The 14,180-nt window shown below is 44.0% G+C and overlaps 1 protein-coding gene across 5 annotated transcripts in view; it reads right to left on the reverse strand.

Moving 5' to 3' along the window:
- FMN1 (formin 1) overlaps nt 1-14,180 on the reverse strand; it is a 194,920-nt gene that overhangs the window by 52,674 nt on the left and 128,066 nt on the right. For all 5 annotated transcript variants that reach the window (XM_075613256.1, XM_075613255.1, XM_075613253.1 and 2 more), the window contains 2 exons: nt 6,902-6,963; nt 1,367-1,455 (listed from right to left, as the gene is read on the reverse strand). In XM_075613256.1, the coding sequence (XP_075469371.1) occupies nt 1,367-1,455; nt 6,902-6,963 (151 nt within the window). The remainder of the gene's footprint in view (nt 1-1,366; nt 1,456-6,901; nt 6,964-14,180) is intronic.

The raw sequence follows: 14,180 nt of genomic DNA on the forward strand, positions 1-14,180 counted from the left end.
AGGTTTGTCGAACACTGTATATATATATATATATATATATATATATATATATATATATATATATAGACACACACACACACAATACCGTTCCGGAGTCAGGTATATATATATATATGACGTAGGGATGACGTCATAGCGACGCCGGCTGTACTGTAGCAGTGTCAAACTCATAGGAGTTTGTTCACGTCCTGTAGATTAGCTTTAAACTTTGATGTGGGCCACAGATGTGGATCCTACTAGCTAGACGCTAGGCATATGAGAGTCTCTGCTGGCACTGGCTAGCTCTAAAGCATACATACACAGTAGGGGTGTGATAACATCTCTCCCCCCCCTCTGGAAGGAGCTGACAAAGCGTGAGTCCTGGCTATCAGTCTGGAGTACTCTCACGAGGCTAATAACGGGGTATACTCACCTGCACCCACCTCCTAGCAAGGCTCCCATTGATTTGTCACCAGGGGGGTCTTTTCCCTATCTGGGTCTGCATTTGGCTCCCTGTGTATGCAGCAGTGTTATGCACCTCATTGCAGCCTTGTTACACAGAGCTGCACCACCTATGCATTACTAATGCTCCCAGTGCCTGTGTATTACAACACCTGTGTAGAGTGCACATCAGTTGTTTCCCCCACAGGGTCATATACATTGTGCATCCACTAAATTTATACACTAGTGTTGTTAGAATCTACAGCCTCTTGCATCTACTGTGCATCACACGAGTTATGACACTATCTGGTCATTCAGAGTGAATGCACATTAGAACTGCACAGTACACTTGTTAGGTTTTAATATATTTGTTATGTTTGCATTTTTCAATAAATAAATAAAAGTTTATTATTATTATTTTTATTAGTAGGGTTGAGTGCATCACATAGGGTTCTTTCTCTCTCCTCCTATACGCTAAGTTTCACCCTGATAGCACCTCCCTAGAAAGTCTATTTTGAGCTGAGCAGGATTCTTCCCCCCCCCCTTTCCCCCACTGACTGCATATATACACACACACACACACACACACACACACACACACACACACACACACACACACACACACACACACACACACACACACACACACACACACACACACACACACACACACACACACACACACACACATATATACACACACACACACACACACACACACAGTAAACAAACAGATAAAATAGATAATTGATGAACAAATAAAATAGAGATCAGTAGATATTGGAGAGACAGATAAAATAGATAGAAAAGATAAATAAATGTGCAGCTGTGCAACGGCAGCAATGCTCTCATGAAACAATACATGTTCATTGCACACAGACAATAGGACGTGTCTGTCCCCGGTGATAACTCCAATATCTCAGAGGAAAAGCAGAAAACCTCTTACTGTTCCGGTTTGTCCAGCAGCTTCACGTCCTCTGCTTTGGATGTCTGGTAATGTTTCTTGATGGTTTCTAGTTCCTCTTTCTGAGCTCTCTGTGTTGGGACAGAATGAATGTGCAACAATGAACAAAGTCTGGGTGCAAAGTATTCTGGGAATGTGACAACAAACACGTAGGGATGTAGCTGCTGCATGACAGAGACGATAACATAGTAACATGGTAACTGATATTGAAAAAGGAAAGACATGTCCACATGCAGACGTGTCCCTTCTATGAAACCACCTCATACGGCCACTTTTATTATCCATTTTATGCACTACAGACGTCTGTGCAAATAACACACTGATGTTTAAAACAGAACGATTATACAATACAGGGATAGGAGCAGCAGACACACCTAATATACAGGGGGATAGAGGAACATAAATGAATAACCGGGATTTAAAGAGAATAAGTGTTTCTATGTATCTATGTTCTCCTAATACAGAGGTCGGCAGCCTGCGCTGGCTCGTTCCGCTCCTACTTGCGGCTCTCTGAAGGTTGCCGACCCCCAGCTGCTGCCTCTCCCCCTCACTACCCTGCCGGTGGCTGCGTGGGGGCCCGGCCGGCGCTGGTCGGGCCTCTTGTTGCCGCCGGGCCCGACATCTCCCCAGCTGCTAGCCTGCCTCTCTGCTGTACTGTCCCATGCTGGGCTCCCATGCTGGTGGGCGCCGGAACTTCCGGCGTGAGCCGACGTCGCAGAGCCCTGGGTGGGATAGTACAGGAGAGAGGCAGGCTGGCAGCTGGGGAGACGTCGGGCCCGGCGGCAACAAGAGGCCCGACCAGCGCCCACCTCCCCAAAACCACCAGCAGGATAGTGAGGGAGAATGACAGCAGCTGGGGGTCGGGAGCCCAATGTAAGTCTGTATATATATATATCACAATTATTAAGGTTATGGTGGGTAAAAAAAGTGACAAAAACCCTCCACAGTAAAGCATAAAGCAACTGTAAATATTCCTGTATATTCATTTGCATGTCTTAGACAGGTCTGCAACCCTATCTTTCACCATTATCACCCAGCACACAGCACTCCCACTGCAGCAAGGGATTCTGGGAAATGACATGCAAATGAGCACACAGTGCCACCTTTTGTGTAATACGAGCTTGAGACAAAAGGTGGCACTGTGTGCTCATTTGCATGTCATTTCCCAGAATCCCTTGCTGTAGTGGAAGTGCTGTGTGCTGGGCGATAATGGTGAAAGGCGGGGTTGCAGACCTGTCTAAGACATGCAAATGAATATACAGTAATATTTACAGTTGCTATATATATATATATATATACCACACTTATTAAGGTTATGGTGGGTAAAAAAAGTGACAAAAACCCTCCACAGTAAAGCATAAAGCAACTGTAAATATTCCTGTATATTGCATGTCATTTCCCAGAATCCCTTGCTGCAGTGGAAGTGCTGTGTGCTGGGTGATAATGGTGAAAGACAGGGTTGCAGACCTGCATAATACATGCAAATGAGCATACAGGAATATTTACAGTTGCTATATATAAATATATATATATATATATATATATAAATATATATAATATATATATATATATAAAAATAATATGTGTGTATTGGGGGGGCAGTGTGTGTGTATTGGGGGGTTTGTGTAGGTGTTTGTTTTTTGGGGGGGTAGTGCATGTATGTATTGTGTATTTGTAAATGACACGGTTTTGCACAGAAAAACAATGAAAAAAAACTAAATAAAGGGACGTATTATTGTGAGATGCATTTTATTTCCCCACATATTTTGTTGTATTTTAATGCTTATACAGTATATACCTATTAGTGTGTGTACAGTATATGTGTTTGTGGGGGTGTGATATTCAAGAATGTGTTGCGGCTCTCGGAATATTTTGGAAAAAGACATTTTCTATAAAATGGCTCTTCTTCGGTGAGAGGTTGCACATCCCTATCCTAAACCCTCTCTAATCGGTTTCCGCGCTGCTCACTACTGAAACAGCACTAACCGAAGTAGCAAACTACCTCCACATAGCTAAATCCCAAGGACATTACCCCCTTCTCATTCAATTCCACTTGTCTACAGCCTTTGGTACTATTGACCACCCACTTCTCCTTCACACTCGCCACTACCTTTGTGTTAGGGGCAAAGCCGTCTCCTGTCTTTCTTCCTACCTCTGTAATTGCACCTACAGTCTCGCACAACCATTCCTTGCTTGACTGGATTCTGTCCTCAAATCCCAGCAGAATCCAATCCTCTGGCATCCTTCCTGACATTTTCAGTGACCATGCAATAGTGTACTGTGTAAGGAAAATTAAACCGCCCCAATCAAGCCCTAAAGTTCTCCTCACTAGAACATTTAGAAACTTTAACCCACAACAGTTTCTGGATGACCTTACCAACTGCCCATGGCACAGAATCGATTTAATTCCCGACCTTGATTCTGCGCTCGACTATTTCCCTTCCACTATATCCACCTTCCATGGGTTACACCTGACCTTATAGCACTCTACCAGTTCAGGGATGCCTTGTGGAAAAGCTACAAAGTAACTGGCACTACTAAGGATCTCAATCACTACAGATGCCTGCGGAACATGGCACAAGGCAAACAAGGCATGCAAAAGCACAATATTACTCTGACAATCTCCTCCAGAATACATCAAACCCAGCTAACTTCTGGAAGGTTATCAACAACATATGCTAGCCTTCTAACCATCAACAGCCAAGTAATATCACTAAGGGGGACATTACTCTGACAAACACCACTGACATTGCAAATGCATTCAATGATTACTTTGTGGGGTGTGCCACTAACTTATTAGCGAAACGCAACCCAAACCACAAACCTGAATCTCATCCGGGGAGTACCCATATAGCCCCACCCTCTCCCAACACTGCCCACAATTTTCAATTTGGCCCAGTATCCGAAGAGGAGATTACACAAGCGCTCCTCAAACTAAAACTAAGCAGCCAATGTGGACCTGATTTACTACAATCTAGGTTCCTACGACTTGGTGCCCCAGCAATTGCCAAACCAATTGCTTCCATAGTCAACTCTATCCTCTCTGCAGGCCATATCCCTAAGACCTGGAAAACTTCCAGAGTTGTCCCAATCTTCAAAAGTGGGGACAAAAACACTGTCTCAAACTACAGGCCAATCTCCCTTCTCCCAATCCTATCCAAAGTCATGGAAAAATGTGTCCACTCCAATTAAGCGATTACTATAACAAAACAAATTTCCCTAGCCAATTCCAATCAGGCTTTCACCCCAAACACTCCACGGTAACTACCCTGCTAAAAGTTTGCAATGAAATCCAGTGTGGAATGGAACGGGGTCAACTCACTGGTGCAATATTCCTAGATTTTGCAAAGGCTTTTGATACAGTTGATCATGCTATCCTGCTTAACAAACTCCAGAGCTCTGGAATATGGAAGCATGCTTTAAACTGGTTTCAGTCCTACCTATCACGTAGATCCCAACATGTGTCCATCTCAGGCTCCAACTCTAACCCCCTGGATATCACCTGTGGTGTCCCGCAAGGCTCTGTTCTGGGGCCCCTACTCTTCTAAGTGTTCATTAATGATCTTCCCACAGCTTGTAAGGAAGCCTCAATACACATGTATGCAGACGACACAATCCTATATGCACACAGCCATAGCCTCTCTGACCTTGAACACATACTTCCGTCTGACTTTTTGAGACCCGAAAACTGGATTTCCCAAAACAAACTGTTTTTAAACACTGACAAGACTGTAACAATGGTATTTTGGACCAAGACTAAATGTTTAAAGCTTCCAGTGACTGAGCTCCAGATCAGAACCAACGCTAACACCACCTGTTACTAGTTTTAAATACCTGGGCTTATGGTTTGACTCCCACTTAATATTCGGAATGCACATTGATACCCTGACATCCAAAACCTATGTCAAACTAGGTGTACTTTACAGGAACAAATCCTCCCTAAGCCTGCTGGTCAGAAAGCGTATTGCACAGCAGATGCTAATGCCAATTATCGACTATGGAGACATAGTATATGGCTCGGCACCCCAAACCCACCTTGGCAAACTTGACACCCTCTACAATTCAATTTGTCGTTTTGTTCTCCAATGCAACTACAACACACATCACTGCGAAATGCTCAAAGAACTAGATTGGTCATCACTCGAGTCTAGGCGCAAAGTTCACCTTTCCTGTCTTGCCTTCAAATACTTTCTGGGCAAGCTACCCAGCTACCTGAACAAGCTCCTCACCCCTACCACATGCAGTACCTATCACCTGAGATCAGACTCCAAAAGACTATTCATGGTCCCAAGACTCAACAAAGTATCCGGACGTTCCTCCTTCTCCTTCCGTGCACCCCAAAACTGGAACAACCTACCAGAGACTCTCATATCCACCACCAGCTTAAGTTCTTTCAAATCTAAGGCTGTCTCACACTTTAATCTGGTCTGTAACTGTTTCATAAGCTCATAATATATATTTTCTTTAACTGTGCATGCAATGTCTTGTATATAAATGTATACCTTGTTCATTTATGTAACTGTATTTGTAACCATGTATTATTTGTTTTACTCTGTGCCCAGGACATACTTGAAAACGAGAGGTAACTCTCAATGTATTACTTCCTGGTAAAATATTTTATAAATAAATAAATAAATAAATAATATACATATTCTCTAACTGTGCATGCAATGTATTGTATATAATGTATACCCTGTTCATTTATGTAACTGTATTTGTAACCATGTATTATTTGTCATATTATCTATGCCCAGGACATACTTGAAGACGAGAGGTAACTCTCAATGTATTACTTCCTGGTAAAACATTTTATAAATAAATAAATATTGCCAACTCCTCTTCTTCCTCTGTTGATCCATCTGTTGGTGTACCCCAAGATTCGGTTCTAGGACATCTCCTCTTTTCTCACTATAGTGACCTTATTAATTAGTTTGGCTTCAAGTATCACCTGTATGCAGATGACACACACCTGTATCTCTCCCACACCGAACCTCACATTGCAGTACAGTCCCAGGTCTCCAACTCTCACAGCAATCTCATCCTGAATGGTAACTAGACATCTAAACTCCATATGTCAAAGAGTGAGCTGCTCATAATCGCACCTAAATCAAGTCAAACATGTCTCTGTTCCGCGACTGTTAATGCATCCCCTCGTTCTCTCACGTCTGCACTACTGCAATCTTGTTCTCATTGGCCTCTCTAGCTTCCAGCTTTCTACCCTTCAGTCTATTACAAATGCTGCACAGACAATAAACGTGCTCTATTCTCGTGCAGTCCCTGCATCTCTCCTGAAAACACTCTGCCGGCTCCCTATTAAATTCCACTCTCAAAATAAAACTATTCTTCTCTTTTAAGGTTCTCCGCTCCTTAGCACCTCCTTATAGTTGAGTTTAATCTCTCACTATACCCCTATACGCACTGTATACTCTGCTCAAGCCTGTCCTATCTATACCCCCTCCGTGTCATTACAGCTCTCTCGCTTGTTGCATCCTACCTCTGGAACCCGGGAGCACTTACATTTTCATACAAAGCTTCCAGGGTCTCCAGATCCACCACAGAATCGTCCACATTTAGAATAGCTGCAAATAAAAAGGACAATATGTAAGGAAGGGGGGACATTCTCCCAAACTCCAGGCTGTGAGAGAACAGGTTAAAGTGTGACAATGTAATGCACAAGCTGCGGTTAGAAGCAGCCATATTAATAGAGACGCACATAATGTAAGAAATAGTGCGACACGACCTGGCAAATAAAAAAAACCCTTAAAGGTTTTTTGGGTTGTTCAGCAGGAGGTAGAAATCCTGATCCTACAAAGTAATCTGCAGACATAAAGTACTGTACGAAACCCGAGTGCATCGAAGGCATTTTACAACAATATTTGGGGTACATTTAGAACAGTGGATGTGGTAAAAATGACCTAAAGCTTCATGTTTACATTCTGACCACATGTTGTGAGGTTAAACCTAATCAGCCTGGTCACTGGTAACAATGTAACCAGAGAGCCAGTGTGTCTGTCCGGGACAGAGGCAGCAAGTACCAAAGGCAATATCCCTGATGGAATGAATACCGACAGCAGTGATATGATCTTTGCATGTGGCACTAAACAAGACTGTAGGTCTCCGCTCCCGTCATGTCACACTCTCCCTCTCCAAAATGGATGTGGCTGTTCTAGACTAAACAAAAGATGACACGGCCTCTCAGTGACTAGCGTCAGCCATCGGCTGGAAGTTCTCCGTGTCACTCACTGCTGTCCCCTCGAGGTAACCCCCTAGTGCCAGAGGGATCAGAAACACATTGCCTTAGGGTTAAAGTCACATGGGAAAAGACTTGACACACCCAGGTCTTGTGCTCTCTTCTTATAACAGGACATTCAGCCCACAAAGCAGCATCGTACTACACAACTTGTACTGTTCCCATCGCAAGTACAACAACCACACACTGATATTATCCTGTCTGAATTGCACAAATCCAAAAGGTAATCAGATTTATTTTATTTAAAATACCTTTTTTTTTTAATCACTGATAAGAATATTCTGTTTGCCAGGTATGTCCTGAGTTTTATTAAAAATAAACAGACATTGAAGAGACGGAATTGAGTAACGCGGGAGAGAGCGGACAGCTTCAATGTTCTAAAGCGCTCAGTGGTCGTCATAAGAAATATGTGACTTTAAATGAGGACAGTGTCCAGTTTCGTTATTAAACTTGGGGCCATCTCAGGCGTCCAAAGGATGATGCTATGATAAGTAATAAATGCTGCACTATGTTGGAATGGATCCTGGGATTTATAGGAGTGTCCCCAAGTAATGTCACAGGGATGTGACACGGGAGACACCAGGTTCCACTGACCTACAAAATCTACCTACCATATATAAAGGTGATTAAATGGCAAACATATAAAAGCTCTGTCCAGTAAAATGTGGATATGAAGGCCGAACAGCAGCTTACTGTCCCCGTAGCGAGGGATTTACATTGAATGTATGTAGTATAAACCACCTCTTATATCTTCTGGAGATTAATTCCATCAGTATCCAGCCAAGTAAAGGCTTTTTGCCATCCAAAATAAGACATGCTTGTGATGGGCTCCTCTGGCTTCAGACTACTTGACATGTAACCAGCTTCATTGTTCCAAGTGATAACACAACATATGCCAGTGTAACTCAGAATATACTCAGAGTTTCCATAACTATCACTAGCTACACAGGAGATACATACTGCGATATCTCCCAACATAGCTGCTAAAGATATAGCCAGCAAGGGGAGTTCATTTTGAAATAGACCCCAGCACGGAGTTCCACCTGCTGATTCACGCTACACTTATACCCACGGTCATATTGATGCACAGGAAAGTTACACATTTTTACCCCTACAGCTATTAGTGCAAAACACTGAACCCCCATTTCAGACAGTGCAACGCTCTGTGCACTGCAGCTACTTTACATGCTATTGTTAGATAGCACAAGTTGGGTTGGAATCACTATACATTGCAGCTTGCTCATTTTTGCGAGGCATTATTTTTTTTTAATCAAAGTACTTTTACAAGATTCTCCAGATAGCCCACATCTCTCCTGGGCCCCCCACCCTCAAATAGCAGACCACCCCAACTCTCGGGGGCCCCCTGCCATAGCAGACAGCCCCCATCTCTCCTGCCCCCCTCTCATAGCAAACCTCTCATACCTCACCTCTCATAGCAGACAGCCCCCATCCCTCCTGCCCCCCTCTCATAGCAAACAGCCCCCACCCTGCTGGCCACCCTCAGATAGAAGACAGCCTCCTGTCCCCCTCCCATAGCAGACAGCCCCCCCCCCCTCCTGCCCCCCCCCCCACTCATAGCACACAGCCCCCACCTGTCCTGGGCTCCCCCTCTCATAGCAGACAGCCCCCACCCCTCCTGCCCCCCTCTCATAGCAGACAGCCCCCACCCCTCCTGCCCCCCCCTCCCATAGCAGACAGCCTGAAAAGTGTTAATGTTATGAAGTGCGTCTGCGTGAAGCTCACCATGTAATGCAAATTAGTCTCATTAAAGCCATTCACCCCTGGTGGTTTTTCACTTCCCTCCACCATACACTGTCAGCCCCCTGAATATCTCACCTACACCTCCCAATAACACCAAAGGAAGCAGACGCATGCTGTGCAAGGCTGGTAATTTTATTGGGTTCCTCCACCTTTAAAAAACCCGTTACAAGGCCGGGTCTGGTTTCTGAGCTCCTTTTTTGCAGGGAAATTAAGGCAAACATTTTTATGTGGCCCTATGGTGTCTGCTCAGTGCAAGAAGAATTTATATACAGCAGCGTCATTAGCACAAAGTTGCCCCCATTAGGATATAATAACCGTCAGCAGGGACAGAAAGCAGAGCAGGAGCCAGCGCTCAGGCCAGCAGGCGCTCATAAAAAACACTTGCCAGCGACGTTTCACACGCTCTGCTTATTGCATTGTTTTAAGTAGAAACTTTCCTTCGCGCTCTCTGCGCTTTAACACACTTAATTCAACATGATTATACAGCCCTTTCTGCTCAACACTTTACCGCTCGTATCTGAAATACAGAGGGAGATGCCGCCAGGGACTCGGATTACAAACAATAATAGCACAGACAGTCCCTGCCCCGCAGAGCTTACAGTCTAATGTAAAATAAAAACATTACAATATCATAGTCACATAAAGGAGAATATGAACACAGAGCGTCCAATTCTGTACATCAAATACACACTGTTCTTTTGTCATTAATAAGCTGTGACAATGTAATTATTATATAGGTATTTAAAGCAGCAATATTACATCCCCCTCCCCCCCCTTATTTGTATATGTAAAGCATGTGGCAACGCATAATTCTACATTCTTACCTACACTGGCAATCGTTGGTGCTCCTGCTAGTGTGGATCTGTAACAATCCCGATCGTGCGCCGAACTAAAGGCTGCTTCAGTCCGTGTAAGACCAGGACTCCAGTGGCCGCTGCGGTGCACGTTACGGCGTGCGTGCCGCACACAAGGCACAACCCTCTTCGGGGCAGGCCCCAGTCGGCGTGTGTGCACAAGCCGCGATGCGTGAGCGCCTTGGCCAAAAGACAAGATTTTTGTCTTTTCTGTCGGCGGCAGATCAGCCAATGAGGGCGAACCAGCTGCGTCATGTCATGGGCGCGCCCCCGCCCCCCCCCCCTTTTCGGATCTCCTGCTCTTCAACCACAGACCACAGGTCGCGGCTGAAGCGGGTGCACTCGCCACCAGACATGCAGCCGTGAGCACTGGGACCGCAGTCTAACTCAGCAGCTACAATGTATCATTATATTACTACGGCAACATTATCTATTGTTACAGCTGTAATATTGGCAACAAAGTGTTGCAAAGATCTTGCACTGCTTACGTGTGCGAAAACCTGCTATAGAAATCAAAGAATGCTTTAAAACTCATTAAAAATGTTATTAACAGTTGAATAATAATAATAAGGAAAATACAGTAAGTATTATCTAATACTACAGAGCTGATTTTTTTTTTTGAAACCGTATAAGATTTCACATGTTTTGCTGCTTTAATGTCAATGAATCAGAAGCAGTCATCACAAGGCGGGTGGGACAGGTATGTGGAGCAATAGGAGGAGGTTTACGGTGCGGTGAGATGGAGCAATAGGAGGAATTAGAGGGAGTGAAAACAGTCCGATGAAAGCACTAGGCCTGAGTTTATGCATCATTCCAAATACAACGGATATACCAACATTCTGCTCTCTCCGGAGCAAAGAAGGTATTTTTCCATTTGGAAACATTTTGGAGCATTTCACAAAGATGCGTTATGAGAGTGAGGGGTTCTGTGGGGGGGAAAGTTCTATATTTGTACAGAAATGCTCTTTAAAAAAAAAAAAAAAAACATTTTGTAGATCATTCTCTGAAAGCTAAAACTTCAATACTCCGCTGAAGAGAGATTGAGTTTACTGGAAATGTACTTTCTCCGTCTCTGCAAATATCCCCACAAACCATTAAACACAGCAGCCCAGAGTGTATATTTGGGAAGCTTACAAAAGTGTCAGGAACGAGCCAGCAAGACTAATTATGACTCTGTAGTCCTGTCCGAACGTCTCTTGTGAACGGAGTTATCAGACACCTCTTTACCCTGACTGTATCTATACAAATGCCCGGTGATTTATGATGTGGAGGAGCAGTAAGGTTTTAATGCGGGATTAGGACACTAAGTAAACTCCCTTGTTACATAAAGTCATCAGCACTAAGTCTCTGGCACCAGAGATTCCCAGACCACATCCAATCTGATCGCTCCGGCCGCTCTGCACAGACACGCATTTTATTCAGCAGTGCAGCGCAGTAACCCCTGCACTGCCGGGGGAAGCAACACAGTGCAACGCACAATGGCGTGATACACCGCACAGAGAATTAGGGCCTGCTATGCAGCACAGAGGATTAGAGTGTGTGATATGCAGAGAATGGGGTAAATTAGGTATTTAATTATTGGATGTGCACAATAATGTTCTCTGGTTCATCAATTTACAGTAGCTTTAGACGGCTGGATCTGTCAAGACATGCACAGTACTGATATATTGCAGCCTTGCACTCAGTTGTAGTTATACTCAGTATGACTTTATATTGCAGCACATTCATTTTCGTACAAATATTTTTATTGAGTTTTTCTTTTTCCAACAAAGTTATTACATGACAATATTCATAACACTTATCTAAACTAGTCCCCTCGGGCTTCCTCAGCCTGAGGTGACTATCTGACATTGTTTTTATACATTTAAACATTAAAATAACTCAATAAGATATAACAAAGAAAATCAACTTTTAGGGCGGAAATGGGGGGGGGGGGGGTGTTCCAACTCTTTCTCTTTATCTGTTCCTCTCTTTGTTACCCTGACACGCTCCTAAATTTGAGCTTCTAGCCATGGATCCCAGGTCTTATGAAACTTTTCGGTAGTGTTTCTGAGGAAGGCTGAGAGTCTCTCCGTCAGCATTACTTCCCCTATTCTGTTTATGACCATCTGTTTGGAAGGGGGTGACTGGCACTTCCAGGCTGCCGCTATTGCGCATCTGGCGGCCGTCAGGATATGTGAGATTAGGCGTTTGCTCGGGGAGTTGTTTTTCTCGGTCGGGTTGGCTAAAACGTACACCAGAGGGTCAAGTGGGATGGTCAGACCCATATTGGCGTTGATGATTTCCTGTATCAATCCCCAGTACCTCTGTATTGCTGGGCATTCCCACCAAATGTGGACCATGCTGCCCACCTGCCCACACGCCCTCCAACATTGGTCTGAGGTTTCTGGGAAGATCTGTTTTAATCTTGAGGGCGTTAGGTACCACTGATAAATTATTTTATAAATGTTTTCTTTTGTAATTGTGCAGCTGGATGTTTTGGCGGCATTGTCCCAAATGTCCTCCCAGTCGATTTAAGTTCCTAGGTCGTTGGCCCATTTGACCATGTATCTGTGAGCCGGGGTGTTCCCAGCCGCTTCTATCCAAGCATATGTTCTCGTTATCAGTCCCTTCTTGTACTCTGCATCCTTGCAGAGAGCTTCGAATTTAATGATTTTCGGCAATTCTGATTTCTTTAGGATAGATAGGAGAAAGTGTCTTATTTGCAAGTATTGAAAAGGTGGTAAATCTGGGGCTTGATGTTGTTGCTTGAGCTCTTGTAGGCTCAACAGCTTCCCTTTGTGGAAAAAGTCTCCTAACCTTCTTATTTTTTTAATTTTTTTTAACACATCAAAATGATTCGTTCCTATTCCGGTGGGAAGTCAGGGTTGTAAAAAAATGGGTAGAAGCTGGGAGACAGTGGATCTAAGTTTATATTTTTCTTTTACCTTAGCCCAGAGATTCAACGTGATTTTTTTGGACCTAACTCCTATCCTTCCTGCCTTGGTTCTTTTTTCTCTTGTCGCCATAGCGTGTCGGGTATTGGGCGGTAATTTGAGGTCGTAGACTCAATTTCCAGCCAACAATACTTGACTGGATCCACGTTCCACACTATCTGGCATAGCTAGGCTGCGTGGTAGTATCTAACTATGTCTGGAACTGCCATTCCTCCCTTTGACTTAGAGTCTAGCAAGACCGATCTAGGGATTCTGGGTCTCTTTCCCTGCCAAATAAATCTAAAAATGTGATTTTGCATTATTCTCAGTTCCCTTTTTGGGATATTGATTGGAAGAGTTTGGAAGTGGTACAGTAGTCTAGGGAGTACGTTCATTTTTACAGAAGTAATTCTTCCAAACCAAGAGATCTGGTGGTCGCTCCAGTCCAATAAGCCATTTTTTATTTTCCCAAATAGGGCTGGGTAATTGTCCTGGTATAGGGATTCGTACTGTTTGGAGATATTGACCCCTAAGTATTTAAAGGAATCATTTCGCCATTTGAATTTACATTTTTGTTGCAAGCTTTGAATTTCTAGACCCGGGAGAGACAGATTCAGGGCCTCGGATTTGTCCCTGTTTATTTTGTATCCTGATAGTCTGCCGAATTCTCCCAGAGACTGCATCAGATTAGGTAGCAAGATCACGGGGTTAGCTAGTGTCAGGATGACATCGGCTGCGAATAATGAAATCTTGAACAGTATGTTCTGCTTCCAATATCTATCTCTCGGATGTCCGGATGATGTCTGATTGTTGCCGCTAATGGCTCTATAGAGAGCGCGCGAATAGAAGGGGGGATAGCGGCCACCCCTGCCTTGTGCCATTTTTTATAATTATAGGTTCAGGGTTATTCCCTGGGCACTGGGAGAGTGGTAAAGCGCCCTAATCCCCTCCAGGAAAAGTCCAGAGAATCCGAAGGATTGCATGGTTCTGTCCAAGAAAACCCAATTAATCCTGTC

The sequence above is a fragment of the Ascaphus truei genome, chromosome 9, assembly GCF_040206685.1.
Source record: "Ascaphus truei isolate aAscTru1 chromosome 9, aAscTru1.hap1, whole genome shotgun sequence".
Taxonomy (NCBI): Eukaryota; Metazoa; Chordata; class Amphibia; order Anura; family Ascaphidae; genus Ascaphus; species Ascaphus truei.